At 42.6% G+C, this 15,874-nt stretch overlaps 1 protein-coding gene and 1 pseudogene across 1 annotated transcript; one reads left to right on the plus strand and one right to left on the minus strand.

Annotated features, from left to right (window-relative positions):
- The first annotated feature begins 1,622 nt into the window (after window positions 1-1,622).
- On the plus strand, window positions 1,623-2,573 carry LOC127031848 (olfactory receptor 14A16-like). Its single transcript, XM_050918865.1, has one exon. The coding sequence runs from the start codon at window positions 1,623-1,625 to the stop codon at window positions 2,571-2,573; it is 951 nt and encodes a 316-aa protein (XP_050774822.1).
- Window positions 2,574-9,462: 6,889 nt separating this feature from the next.
- Window positions 9,463-10,351, minus strand: LOC127031271 (olfactory receptor 4N5-like; annotated as a pseudogene).
- Window positions 10,352-15,874: the final 5,523 nt, after the last annotated feature.

Below are 15,874 nucleotides of genomic sequence, written 5' to 3' on the forward strand. Positions count from 1 at the left end.
GTTAACTGAGAACCAAACAATTGCTGGTAAAAACTGTGTAAAACTGGAAGTTTTTCACTGAAGTAATTGAATTTTTTTTTCTTCCCAATACATATGTTATTTTTAAGGATAGGAGAGACTTCCTATGAAAATGTCTTCAGTTCAAATCCCAGTTTTCTTTTGAAATAATTTAAATAAAAAATATTTGAATACCCCAGATTGGAAATTTAGAATTAAGCCAGAGTGGGAACATTAATATGTTTCAAAGGGATACTTACAGGATAGCAAAACTGAGTAAACAGCATAAGCTGATACCCACAGGATATGCTTTATACATGCAGGGGCCTTTAAACTGAGGCACAAAGAGTTGAAGCTCCCAGCCAAAGCTTGTCTCTACCCAAGGACGTAGAGGAGGACAATGGTACTAGACCTGCTCTAGCACCATATCCTCTGTCCCAGACTGATACCTGCTAAACAGAAATGCTCTTAGCAGGTGGACAGAACAAACACATAGTAAGACACAGTCTATGCCCCAGAGAGTTTATAACCGAAGTAGACAAGGTAGAGAAAGGGAGGGAGGGGAAATAGAGGCTGAGGGAAGGGAAGTGACTGGCCCAAGGTCACACAGCTGGTCAGTGGCAGAATCAAGAATACAAATCAAAGCTCCTGACAGGCAGTGACCCACACAGCGCAGACATAAAGTAAGAGGGAAATGACACAACATAGAATTAACTGAGCGATGCTATTAGTCGCTCATCACACAGAGATGAAATGCAGCTGGGATTTGGGGCCATCAATCAGTTTTGGAAACAGGCAGCAGGCCATCCATGTGGTGTTGCAGTGGAATCCTTACAAATGCACTGTCATATTGGATACTTTGTGTGTCCATGTCATATTTCCCTGGAAAGTGGAAATCAGGCAGCACTAGCTTTTTAGTATTTTAGCTTCATAACTAAGTTTGCAACCTGCTGTCTGGAGCAATAGGATAGTTATCTTGACTGGATCATTGGGGTTGGATGCACTTTGCTCCATCTTTCATACTGTATTTTATCAAGTCACATCCTGAGCCAGATCTTCAGATGGTGCAAACTGATGCAGTTCCATTGACTTTAAGGGACCTGTGCCAATTTACACATGTGTGTTAACGTTCCACTCCTAGTTAATGGCAATGGTGAGTGATGGGCACAATTGACACTTTTATTGAGAGCTATTAATGAGGGGAATCAGGGCCATTCCCTCTGTAGCTCTAATCCTGACCATTGTCTTTCTCTTTCCTTCTGCAGCCATCACACAATGAACTGAGAAAGAAAATGTCCAACCAAACTACTGTGACCAAGTTCCTTCTCCAGGTATTCTCTGATGTTTGAGAGCTGCAGATTTTGCACTTTGTAGTGTTTCTGCTGATTTACCTAGGAGCCTGATGGGGAATCTTCTCATCACCATGGTTGTAGCCCTGAACCCCGAACCACACCCCCAGGTACTTCTTCCTGGTGAATCTGTCCATTATAGAACTCAGTCCATCTCTGTCACCATCCCCAAATCCATGGTCAATTCCTTAATCAACTCTAGCTCAATTTCCTATGCTGGATGTGTCACCCAAGTCTTTCCCTCCACAGCCATCACACAATGAACGGAAAAAGAAAATGTCCAATCGAACCACCCTGACCGAGTTCCTTCTCCTGGGATTCTCTGATGTTCGGGAGCTGCAGATTTTGCACTTTATGATGTTTCTAGTGATTTACTTGGCAGCCCTGATGGGGAATCTTCTCATCCTCACAGCCATAGCCCTCAACCCCCATTTTCAACCCTCCCTGTACCTCTTCCCGGTGAATCTGTCCATCCTAGACCTTGGCTCCATCTCTGTTACTATCCCCAAGTCCATAGCCAATTTCCTCATGAACACCAGGGTGATTTCTTATCCTGGATGTGTCACTCAAGTATTTCTCTTTATCCTCTTCACTGCAGCCGATTTTGCCTTACTCACCATCATGGCATATGACAGATACGTTGCCATCTGCCAACCACTGCACTACGAGAGCATAATGGACAGGGGAGCTTGTGTCCATATGGCAGCCAGTGCCTGGATTACTGGTATTGTCTATGCTTCACTGCACACTGGGAACACCTTCAGGTTACCTTTCTGCCAGTCCAATGTCATCAACCAGTTCTTCTGTGAAATCCCCCAACTACTCAAGCTCGCCTGCTCTGATTTGTACCTCAGTGAAGTTGGGCTTCTTGCCTTTAGCGTGTTTTTATGTTTAAACTGCTTTGTTTTTATAATTGTGTCTTATGTTCAGATCTTCAAAATCGTGCTGAGAATCCTCTCTGAGCAGGGCCGGCGTAAAGCCTTCTCCACCTGCCTTCCTCACCTCATTGTGGTATATTTGTTACTTTGCACAGGCTTGTTTGAGTACATGAAACCCTCCTCCAGCTCAGCATCAGGGCTGGATCTCATGGTGGCTGTTCTCTCTTCTGTGGTGCCTCTAGTGATGAATCCGATCATCTACAGCATGAGGAACAAGGAGATCAAAGCTACATTAAAGAAACTGATTGTGCGGAGGTTATTCACCAACAAAAAAAATGTCCATCATTGATCTTTGACTGTGATTTCATTCTGGGCTTCTTTCTAGTAATAATCAATTGATGACAAAGTTGTTCCCTTGAGAAAATAAGGTGCAATCTGTTTATGATGTCATAAAATCTGCACTAACTCCATGGAAGTCAAATTAGTACTTTTACGATTACACCATGTAAATAATATCAGAATCTATGTCTATCCACAAATCTACATAGACGTGTATCTATTTGTCTTAGGGATCTATACTGCAACCATAACCATACTATCTGAGAGTGCTGCACAGAATATCTATAGCTATTGCTCAATCACTAGTAGACTTTGTGATGTCTCTTCCTCTTTTTTTGGGATAAAAATTGTGCTTGGGTATGAGAGGTTTGGCTTGTGTATTTGATTGATTGTTTCTTTTTCATGTTGCTGATTCATTGGTTGACTTGTTTCTTTGTTCCAGGTGGTTTTTGGGGTAAGAATTTGCAGAGTGGAACATGTTGGACGAAATGTGGGGAGTGTGATAAATGGGAGGGTGAGAGGTAGCTCTCTTTTGTGGACACCCAACCAGCCAGTTAGCTATAGAATCGCTCTTGGTAACTGTTCTCGACTTGTTTTACCTGTAAAGGGTTAAAAATTCTGACTAGATGCATAGGTAAAGGGAATTGAGTGGGCACCTGAGCAAAAGAGCCAATGGGAGGGGTTAGAGCTTTTTTAAATTAAGAAAAAAATCTTTCCCTTTGTCTGTTTGTTGTTGTTCTCTGGAGAGAGGAGACACATAGCAGCACTGTTATAAGAAGCTTTAAGCCAGGTATGGAAAATCATCAGATCATACCTAGAACTACTTATTTCAATCCCATATATGTAAGTAAATTAGGGAATGTCTAGGAAGATGTGATTAGGATTATTTCTTTTATTTCTTATTGGCTTGTGGACTCCTCTGTGCTAACCCCAAATGCTTTTGTTTTACTTGTAACCTTCAAGCTGAGCCTCAAGAGAGCTATCTTGTGCTTAATTGTTTTTTTTAAGATCTAGCAAAAACCCTAAATTCCAGATATATTTTTTCTTTTTGTTTTTAATAAAATTAACCCTTTTTAAAGAACAAGATTGGATTTTTGTGTCCTAAGAGGTTTGTGTATATGTTGTTTAATAAGTTGGTGGCAATAGCTGATTTCCTTTGTTTCTGTTCTCAGCTCTTCCCCAGAGGGGGGGTTAAAGGGCTTAATGGTACCCCACAGGAAGGAATTCCCAAGTGCTCCTTCCTGGTTTCTCAAAAATTGTGTGTGGGGCAGGAGAGGGGGTTTGCACTTGGGTGGTGGCAGCATCTACCCATCCAAGGTCAGAGAAAAGTTTAATGCCAACCTGGAGTGGCCAGTATTAATTTTTAGAATCTTTGCAGGCCTCCACCTTCTGCATTTGACGTGACAGAGTGGACAATCAGCCTTGATAGGGAATATCAGTTCATTTTGTCACTTATTCAAGGTGTCAATGTCATAATTTCTTTAAAAGGGGTTTCTGAGAGACATGAAATTTTTCTTTCCCAAATGATAAAGAATTGAAAAAAGTTTTTTTTTTCAGGTGTCTGAATATCTGAGTTTCTCTTCAAATGATTACTTTAAAGCTGATGGGATTTTCTTGTCTTATTTATGATGTGGTAGGGCATACAGAGACTTATATAGTTATATGTAGTATTATTTTTTATTTTTTAAAAAAATAATTACCTGCTATGGTGGAAAGGTATTTTGGAAGAGAAAGCTATTGCAATGTTTCAAAAAGACAAATTGAGTTTGAGTAATAAACCCAACTTTTTATCCTGCCAAACTACTGCAGTGATGGATCTAGAATTTCTCATATTTTCTTTTATGTTATGCTTTGTTCCTATAGTGATAAATAAATCATACTTGGTATGGTGAAGGCTGGCTAGTCACTCAACTTACTGTGGGTCACAACTCCTGTGAGAAGACCTACAGGTACCAAACATGGTTGGAGAACTCATTTGTTGGTGCACAAGTTGCTATATCCTGGGACCCAGCTGGAGGGTGGGAGAATAACACGATTCCACCCTAAGGGAGAGACAGGCATAAAGCTGAGACCTGAGGGTTTGCACTAAGAGACCAGACCAAGGAGAAGAGGTTCAGCTAACCTTATATTCATAACAACTGAGATATAGCCATTTGCTTCAAAGGTGGATTTGGCCAATGGTCTCTTATCCACACAAGGATCCAAATGTATCTAGATCACAGAAGTTGGCTGTTGTCATTATTAATTATTATTATTATTATTATTAACAAACCATGTTTGTGCATGGTTGTGTATACTACATAGACAATAGATAAAAGAAGAGTATGTAGATAGATAGATAGATAGATAATGAATAATCAATGCCAATTTATTTTGCCTTTTTCTATGACTCTTGATTTCCAAATCATGATTTCCCTGAGAGTACTTATTATTCTTTGTTATTTCTGTGAATATTTCTTACTCCATAGCTTTTTAACAAGAACTTCATCATCAGCATTGTCTGTGAGCTTTGAGCCATTTTGACTAGTTATATTTTAATGGGTTCTGTTTCTTTTGCCTTATTGAATACATTGGATTATTATAATGGGAGTTTTCTTAAAAACAAAGTCCAACTCCTCATGTGGTCTAAATCATCATTGCTCCTTGTCCAAACACTCAGTTATTATGAATTTAAATCTCAATTCCTTTCAATATTCTGAACTGAGGCACTGATCCGGAAAAACAAATAAGCCAGAAGTCCCATTGAAGTTTTACAGTTGAATTTATGCTTAAGTGATTCCCCATCACAAACACACACACTTTGAATTAGGGAGGAAGGATGTGATTTTCAACTGGACCTACAGCAATTAGTCATTCAACTCTTATTGACTTTCAATGAGAGTTGAATGTCCAAATCCCTTGGGCCCCTTTTGTAAAAATCCTATCCCAATTGGTTCAAGTTTACTGTTACCATGTATTTGACTAGGAGGATGGTGAAGCACTGGAATGGGTTACCTAGGGAGGTGGCAGAATCTCCATCCTTTGCATCTTTTAAGGCCTGGCTTGACAAAGCCCAGCAAACACTCTCTCTCTTGCAGCTCACCTGAGTGTTGGATCTGCTGGAACTGTTGACTGAGGAGGCTGTCCAGTCCAAGCTCCGCTCCAACCACAGGAACTTCAGTATCTACAGTTATATTTTTTGTGGCTTGTTGGAGAAGGGTTACAAACAGGACACGCGGCAGTGCTGAGCTAAGATAGGCATACCATAAGGCAAGGGAGGCACACCGTTGCTCTGGTGCGGCACCAAAGAGCTGCCATTCTAAAAGGAGCTGGACACTATCCTCACCAACAACGTCACCTCCACTGCCAAGAGCCCTCTGGATACTTTGGTGGGACTGGTGGTGACAAACAGGGCACTCGACCCAGAGGAAAAAGCTGTGGATGAGGAGGCTGAGTTGGAAGATGGTGCGGAGTACATACCAATGTCATCTAGTGGCGAGGTGAGTCAGGAGCTCTTTTTCATTGTGAAAAGGACTAGCCAGTCCTAGAAGCCCATCGCTGGCGCGTATGATGCAGGCAAGGAGTAAGTGATCTTTTTGAGTTGATGCTGCTTGGTGATATGAGGTAGAGCTGTCCTTTGCTCTGTATATTGTAGAAGTGGGCTAAGGGATAGAAATGTATACGGCTAGCTTTGTTTGCATGTATTTCACATTTCCTTGTGAAGCTAAGCCATGCAGTGGAATAGTGTGTTAATGCACACCGAGATTTCATGGGAATCCTCTGGAGATATCTCTAGGAAACTTTCCTGGAGGTACTTGCCAATCCTCTGCTGAAGTTTCCTTGGCAGATCTGCTCTGTTCCTTCCCCTACTGCAGGAAACTTACTGAATGAGGGAAGCAACCTAGTGACAGAGGATGTGGAAAAAGCTAATGTACTCAGTGCTTTTTTTGCCTCTGTCTCCAGCTCCCAGACTGCTGCACTGGGCAGCACAATATGGGGAGGAGGTGATCAACCCCCTGCGGAGAAAGAAGTGGTTCAGGACTATTTAGAAAAACTGGACAAGCACAAGTTCATGGGGCTGGATGCATTGCATCCGAGGGTACTAAAGGAGTTGGCAAATGTGATTGCAGAGCCATTGGCCATTATCTTTGAAAATTCATGGCAACTGGGGGAGATCCTGGATGACAGGAAAAATGCTAATGCAGTGCCCATCTTTAAAAAAAGGAAGAAGGAGGATCTGAGGAACTACAGGCCAGTCAGCCTCACCTCAGTCCCTGGAAAAATCATGGAGCAGGTCCTCAAGGAATCAATTCTGAAGCAATTAGAGGAGAGGAAATTGATCAGGAACAGTTAATATGGATTCACCAAGGGCAAATTATGCTTGACTATCCTAATTGCCTTCTATGAGGAGATAAGTGGCTCTGTAGATGAGGGGAAAACTGTGGATGTGTTATTCCTTGACTTTAACAAAGCTTTTGATATAGTTTCCCACAGTATTCTTGCCACCAAGTTAAAGAAGTATGAGCTGGATGAATGGACTATAAGGTGGATAGAAAGCTGGCTAGATTGTCAGGCTCAACTGATAGTGATCAATGGCGCCATGTTTAGTTGGCAGCCGGTTTCAAACAGAGTGCCCCAAGTGTCGTTCCTGGGGCCAGTTTTGTTCAATATCTTCATTAATGATCTGGAGGATGGCGTGGACTGCACCATCAGCAAGTTTGCAGATGACACTCAACTGGGAGGAGTGGTAGATATGGTGGAGTGTAGGGATAGGATACAGAGGGACCTAGACAAATTAGAGGATTGGGCCAAAATAAATCTGATGACGTTCAACAAGTGGAAGTGCAGAGTTCTGTGCTTAGGTTGGAAGAATCCCATGCACTGCTACAGACTTGGGACCAAATGGCTAGGCAGCAGTTCTGCAGAAAAGGACCCAGGGGTTACAGTGGATTGGAAACTGGATATGAGTTGACAGTGTGCCCTTGTTGCCAAGAAGACTAATGCCATTTTGGGCTGTATAAGTGGTGGCATTGCAAGCAGATCAAGGGGCGTGAGCATTCCCTCTGTTTGACATTGGTGAGACTTCATCTGGAGTACTGTGTCCAGTTTTGGGCCCCACACTACAAGAAGGATGTAGAAAAATTGGAAAGAGTCCAGCGGAGGGCAACAAAAATTATTAGGGGTTGGAACATATGATTTATGAGGAGAGGCAGAGGGAACTGGGATTGTTTAGTCTGCAGAAGAGAAGAATGAGGGGGGATTTGATAGCTGCTTTCAACTACTTGAAAGGGGGTTCCAAAGAGGATGGATCTAGACTGTTCTCAGTGGTAGCAGATGACAGAACAAGGAGCATGACAGATGACACCCAGAAGTCACTTACTAGAGGATAGGCCCAACACGGAAAATAACAGAATACCACTGGCCAGCACGTACAGCTCCCAGCTAAAACCTCTCCAGGGCATCATCAATGATCTATAACCTATCCTGGAAAACAATCTCCCACTCTCACGGGCCTTGGGAGGTAGGCCAGTCCTCCCTTACAGACAGCCCCTCAACCTGAAGCAAATACTATATAGTACACCACGCCACAGAAACACTAAACCAGGAACCAATCCTGTAACAAACCCCGTTGCTTTCGCTGTCCCCATATCTACTCTAGGACCATCATAGGACCCAACCACACCAGCCACACCATCAGGGGCTCATTCATCTGCATATCTACTAACGTGATGTATGCCATCATGTGCCAGCAATGCCCCTCTGCCATGTACATTGGCCGAACTGGACAGTCTCTATGTAAAAGGATAAATGGACACAAATCAGACATCAGGAATGGTAACATACAAAAGCCAGTAGGAGAACACTTCAATCTCCCTGGACATTCATTAACAGATTTTAAAATAGCCGTTCTTCAAAAAAATAACTTCAAAAACAGATTTCAAGGAGAGACTGCTGAGCTACAATTCTTTTGCAAACTTAATACCATCAATTGGGGCTTGAATAGGCACTGGGTGTGGCTGGCTCACTACAAAAGCAATTTTCCCTCTCTTGGTATTGACACCTCCTCATCAATTATTGGGAGTGCAAAACATCCAGCCTGTCTAAATTGGCCTTCAACATTGTTTCTCCACTTTTAAGGTAACTCCCTTCTCTTCATGTGCCGATATATATTTATGCGTATATCTGTAATTTTCACTCCGTGGATCTGAAGAAGTGAATTTTTTTACCCATGAAAGCTTATGCTCAAATAAATCTGTTAGTCTTTAAGGTGCCACTGGACTCCTCATTGTTTTTGTGAAATATAAATAAAGACATTAATTAACACTGCAGTCTTTAAGTGGCATGAATTTAGAACTAGACAATTGACCCATGACCAAAATTCCTTCCACGTTTTAATACAACTAATACAAGCGATGATAATCTCCTGAGTATTAATTATTATTAACCAGGACTGGTATCATATTCAGATATAAAATAGAATGAGCTAATTTCTTCTCTCAGTTATAGCAGTGTAAACTCTGGAGTTACTCCATAGATATTCCACAGATCCTCTATTGATATTACACATTCATGGTATATTTACTCCATAGAAGGTATGGTGTAAACCCATACACTCCATAGAGTGGCTGCATTTAACCATAGGCTCCTTTCACAGCTACTGTAGACTTGCTCATGCAAACTACTACATAGATGCTACAGATTTATTAATTACTCAACAGATTGTACAGGGATTTTGATATATATTACAGACATATTCCATAGATACTACAGATTTACTATAAAGTTATTTAACAGATTCAAGTTGCTCAATAGATACTACAGCATAATTATAGAGTTTCTCCAGTGTATCTAAAAGCAAAATGGAGTCCTGCACATAGAAAAGCATTCACAGTCTGACACTACTTTATTCTGGCCTCCATTTACTTCCCACCCCAATGGCTGTATCTGATCATCAGTCTCTTCATGGAGCTGATGAGCTCCTTGTTCCTGAGCGTGTAGATCATGGGGTTCAGTAGTGGGAAGACCACAGTGTGGAACAGGGACACCACCTTGTCCAGGGGGAAGCTGCAGAAGGGGCGGGCATAGATGTAGAGGGCTGGGACAAACATGATGAAGACCACAATGATGTGGGTGACACAGGTGGAGGCTCCTTTGTTCTTTCCGCAGAGGGACTGAATCCTGAGCTTGACCATCAGGACAGTGTAGGAGATGAGAAGGAGGACAAAGCACACTAAGGTGACCAGGCCGCTGTTGGAGAACATCAGCATCTCCACCACGTAGGTGTCGGTGCAGGCCAGCTTGATCAGAAGGGCAACCTGATGGTCAGAGGCACCTGGACTATGGAGTGCATGAAGCCTCCCACCCAGGTAGCCCCCGCTAGGGCATAGCAGATCCCCCTGCTCACAATACTGGCATAATGCAAAGGTTTACAGATGGTCACATAACGATCATAGGCCATAATAATCAGCAGAAAGATCTCAGCTGCCCCCAGGAAGTGGATGAAAAAGATCTGGACCATCAGTCCCTGTAGAAGGTGGTCTTGCGATGGGAGAAGAAATCAGCCAGCATCTTTGGTGTAGTAACAGAGCAGTAGCAAATGTCCAGGAAGGCCAGGTTGGCCAGCAGGAAGTACATGGGGGAGCCCTGGCAGAGGTCACTCCGGATGGTGAGGATGATGAGGACATTGCCTGGGAGGATGACTATGTAGAAGAGCAGGAAAAGGAAGAAGAGGAAGAGCTTGAGCTTGTGGGCGTCATATAGCCCCAGCAGCATGAATTCCGTCACCCATGTGAGGTTCCCATGCTCCATCCCATCAGTGTGGATCCCTGTAGCACACACAGAGAGAGGAGGAGATTATAGTGGCCACCATGAACGAGCACTTCCACATACAATAGCACAGTGCATCGAGCGGAGACATGTTGGCCAGGCACGGAGGAGCCTCATTATGAGGATGGGAGGAGAATGGAGCCTCCACTGAGGTAACTTACACACTGAGGGCTAGACTCTGCTTGCAGGTGCATGGCTGCAGGTTCTACTGACTTCCTCAGATGCAGATCTGCAATATAGATGGCCGCACTTTGCTGAATAGAGTGCTGCCAATTCACATCAGCGGTGAATCTGACTCATTGACTCCAATGGTGCTACTGTCAATTGGTGCCAGCTGGGGACCTGGTATTGAGCATATAAATAGACTTATGGAGTTGGTGGTAGAACATCTATACTCATGGTAGCATTCAGATTTTCACTTAAAACATGGTATTTTGCACTGTGTGAAGAATATAGTGTAATCTCCCCAAATTCACAGCATGTAATTGATGAATAAAGACAGAATTTCAGATTCTCTCATTTTCTAGTCCAGATTGTAAATCAAGTGATTACAAATTGGCCCCTTCTAAAATTTGAAATGTAAAAGGTGTGTGGTTGGGGGGGGGGGCACCCCCCAGCAAATTTTTTACTGATTTTTGGGATTAGCAAAATCATTCACCTTTGGTGACTTCATCGTAGGCAACTTCTGAAGTTTCATAATCTGTCACTTTTAAGACTGGTTGAAAATTAGCCATCAAATCTCTCTCTCTCTTTCTAGAGATAATTTGGCTTTTGATTATTTTTTTTAATGTGGGAAGGGTTTTCTTTCCAATATATATATTTTTTAAATTAAGCTAGAAAACTGGAAATCAAAAATATTTCGAGCTTCTGATATTTTTGTCTGTGGTTCTTTCTAGCAGTTTTTGGCCATTTTTTGGTTGGTTAGTGGCTCATTGTGTTTGATTTTTTTTTAAAGTTTTAATTGGCCAAAAAGAAAAAAAAATATTTTGTTTCTTGACAAAAACCTCAAGTTTTCACCCCCGCCAAAAAACAAAACAAACAAACAACAAACAAACAAAAAGAACAGAAAAATGTCTGACCAGCTCTAGTCATTTAAATATATATATTCGCAATTATGCAGAATAACATTCTGTACTAAAAGAAAGTTCTTTATATTTTAAAGCCAAGCACTTAAAATTTCAGAAATGCCAGAATGTAGGTTGCCCATGTAACCACATTTCTTACTCATTTATTGATTCATAGATTCGAAGTCCAAAAGGGACCATTCTGATCATCTAGTCTGACCTCCTGTGTAACACAGGCTAGAGAATAGCTTCAAAATAGTCCCTGTTTGAGCTAGAACATATCTTTCAGAAACCCTAAAAAACAAAAACAAAAAAAAATCTAATCTTGATTTTAAAATGTTCAGAGACGGCGAATCCACCATGACCCTTGGTAAATTGTTCCAATGGTTAATTGCCCTAATTGTTAAAAAACCCTGCACCTTATTTCCAGTCTGAATTTGTGTAGTTTCAACTTCCAGCCATTGGACTGTGTTATCGTCGCTTTGTCCGTGCGATTGAAGGGCCAATTGTGAAATATTTGTTCCCAGTGCAGGTACTTACAGACTGAGATCAAGTTTTCCATTGCCCTTCTCTTTACTAAACTAAACAGACTGAGCTCCTTAAGTCTATCACTATAAGGCCTGTTTTCTAACCCTTTAATCATTCTCATGGCTCTTCCTTCAATCCTCTTTAACATACCAACATCCACCTTGAATGTGGACACTGGAATTGGAGACAAGCAGCAGTAGCACCCTTGCCAAACACACAGATGATATAACCTCTCCACTCCGGCTCTAGGTCCCCCTGTTTACGCATTTCAGGATAGCAATAGCTCTTTTTTCCCCCACAGTGTCGCACTGGGAGCTCATGTTCAGCTGATTATCTGCCATGACCCCCCCATTTTTTTTAAGTCACTGCTTCCCAGGGTAGAAGCCCCCTTCCTGTGAGTATGGCATACATTCTTTGTTCCTAGACGTGGGTGTTTACATTTAGCTGTATTAAAATGTGTATTGTTTGCTTTTGCCCAGTTTACCAAGCAATCCAGGGCCAAAACGTAGGGCCAAAAACTGATCCCTCTGGGACCCATAGGCGTAGTTTGACTTCCAATGGGACCATGCAAGGGGTGGGGGATTCCATGTATGCCTAAGGCCTGCAGTTGGGGAGGGCAATGCTCCCCCTCGCCTTCTCCAAACTACACTCATGGTGTAGAATCACACCCGCTCAATAATGATTCCCTGTTTGCATACAGTTTGGGTATAGCTACACTGCAATTGGGATATCTGATTGCAATTTACACATACCTTTTGAGACCTAGATAGTTTTAAATAATTTAATTTGTCATGTTAATTTTGCATTTTTCTAATTTCTTAATAAAAATATGGTATGATTCCTTCTGTCCTGTCTTCTCTGCATTAGAAAGGCAAGGTGGGTGAGCTGATAACTTTTATTGGACTAACTTCTGTTGCTCAAAGAGACAAGCTTTCAAGCTACACAGAGCTCCTCTTCAGGTCCTTGGACTAGTACAATTGTGGACTATAACAATACTGCAAACAATTCTTAGGCATTGATATTATGATACAGTGTAATTACATCATCATAAACTATATTTTCCTGCTTTATTCAGTGCACAGGATGGAGAGGAATATAAATCCTTCTGCTCAGAGCTCTTGTTCCCAGTGTTTAAAATCAATGAAATTCTTCTCTCTCAGCTGTTCAGCCAGGCCCTAGTGCTGCCTGGTGATTGTCTAGGACATAGAAGAAAAACCCAGATGTAGAGGTGCTCAGAAAATGGGGATTTCCATTGATAGAAAATTCCAAAATGTTGACAATAGCTTCCATCATGAATTGGGATGAAAAGTGAAAAGGAAAAACTCAGAAAGGTTTCAATTCAGAAATCTCAAAACAAAACATTTCCCATCACAATATAACATTGAAATGTTGAAGCAATAGTGCAGATTTGTTGAAGTATTTGCGTGTGTGTTTGAGAGAGTATCATTGGAAACCAAGAGATTTCAGAATCAATTGCTGGCTGAAAATGTGGATTCAAAATGAAACATGCCATTTCAAAGTATCATTTGGTACATTTGTTGTTTCAATTTTCATGACAGAAAATCAAAAATTGAAATCAGCAACGTTAATAATTTCTAGAAAGAAAGAAAGAAAGAAAGAAAGAAAGAAAGAAAGAAGAGGGAAGGAAAAGGAAAAGAAGATTTAAGGAGGAAAGAAAGCACCTAACTGCAGACAGAAGGAAGGAGAGTACATGAGCTTGGGTTTCCTCCCTGTAAAGCAGCTTCTGTCTCCATTGCTCTGACAGGTTGGCCAAGGGGGGCAGAGAGCAACTTACCTGGAGGTCCCTAGATGTGAAAATTGCCCTGAAATAGCTGGAAATTGCCTTGTATGATGGGGCTATGGTACATCTCCATCCAATACCCAGCTGCTCTCACGACACTGAAAGCGCCACCTCAGTTGTCAGCCTCAGCTGAGAAGTCAATGCATTCCCTTTCCTGCCTTCGCAGGCAGGGCTAAGCTGATGTTAATGTGAATGCAGCTATGCCATGAAACTAGGGCATCTGCCTCCTGGCACTCAGTTCACCCCAACACATGGCATCTAGCCCAGCCAGGACTCTGGCCCTGTTACCCACCTTCAGAGGAGCAGGGAGGTTGTCTAAGCAAGGGCCCATCTCTGCTCAGCCACTTCCCAGTGAGGTGATGGGAACGCTGTCCATGTGATTGTGGGAGCCAGGGGAAGAGACATCTAGCTCAGAGCCAAGAGCCTTGTTATTGGTATTGCAGATCCAGCCCCTAAGGGGTGTGGCAGCAACTGGGGGAGGTGCCAGACAGTCGCTTGGCAGGAGAGAAGGGGCAGTGATGGACAGGCTGAGGGTTACTGTAGGACAATATTTCTCACAGCAGGTGTGATGCCAGTCACAGTGCTTCAGTGCATGAATCCAGAGATCCAAAGACCTCTAAAAAGGGGGGGGAAAGGTGAGTCTGACTGTGACAGTGTGGCCTATAAGGCTTTATGGGGAGTGCTTATAAATGTATGTATGATATAACTGACATAGGGTTTTGCTACATATTCCACGTAATATAGCTATGTAAAGGTTCTGATCTACTGGTTCTGTTCATCCTAGTTGTATGCAGGCACCATTTGTGTTTTCAAAGTTATGAACATTGGCTGTATAATTGCTTGATTTCTAAGTGGTCTTAGTTAGAACATTTGGTCACTTCTTGGGAAAGGAATGTGCAAGTTAAGTGCTCAGTCAGGAAGCACTTAAAAGACAAAAGAGCTTGGAAGACTACAATCCACATAAGAAGTCTGCCTGTGAGTAATGGCTGCTACCTGCAAGTCCTGAGTCATGCATGGGCATGTGACTTGTGACCTGCCCATGTGATTCTGAATTTTCATTTTGTGACTGGATTCTACACAGAGGGAGGGAGGGGTGTCTACCCAGAAGAGAAAGTCTATTTAAACTCTTGGGAAACCCCTCCATTTTGTCTTCAGCTGGCTAAAGAGAGAGAGTCTCTCTTCTCCCCCACACCGATACTAAAAGAAACTGGAAGGAAGGACAGAGACTGCAAGGGGTGTAAGTGATGGCTGGACCCAGGCTAAAAGATTAGTCTGTAAACAGGAGCATTCTGGAACTGGTGAGATTATCTGTATTTAGTTTGATGAGACAGATTTGCGCATTTTATTTTATTTTGCTTGGTGACTTACTTTGTTCTGTCTGTTACTACTTGGATCCACTTAAATCCTAACTTTCTGTATTTAATAAAATCATTTTTTACTTATTACTCAGTATGTGTTAATACCTGGGGGAAGCAAACAACTGTTCATATCTCTCTGTCAACGGTATTGAGGGCAAACAATTTATGAGTTCACCCTGCATGACCTTTATACAGGGTAAAACAGATTTAGACCCCATTGGGAGTTGGGCATCTGAGTGTTAAAGACAGGAACACTGTTACCTGCTTTCAGGTAAACCTGCAGCTTTGGGGCAAGTAATTCAGACCCTGGGTCTGTGTTGGAGCAGGTGGGTGTGTCTGGCTCAGCAAAATAGGGTGCTGAATTCCCAGGCTGGCAGAAGGACAGCAGGAGAAGTAGTAGTCTTGGCACACCAGGTGGCAGATCCTCAGGGGGTTTTATGATCCAGCTCATCACACTGACCACCCCCCATTTTATAGATGGGGAAACTGAGGAACAGAGAGCAATGGAAGTGATTTGCTCATGGTCACTGTAGATGTGCAGACTCACCCCTGTGGCGCCTCCTGCTGGTCTCTCAGGGAATTAGCTCATTGCAGCTCTAGAGTACCTTCTGCAGGCAGTGATCCACCTGTCTTCTGGCCCCTGTGTCCCTCCCTGGACCCGATGCCCTTTTACGTGGGGTGCTGCCCCCTGGCAATGACCCCTCAGTCTTAGGGTCTGGACTCCCCAGGGAACCCCCACACTCTATCCCCACCT

The sequence above is a fragment of the Gopherus flavomarginatus genome, chromosome 11, assembly GCF_025201925.1.
Source record: "Gopherus flavomarginatus isolate rGopFla2 chromosome 11, rGopFla2.mat.asm, whole genome shotgun sequence".
Classification (NCBI taxonomy): Eukaryota; Metazoa; Chordata; order Testudines; family Testudinidae; genus Gopherus; species Gopherus flavomarginatus.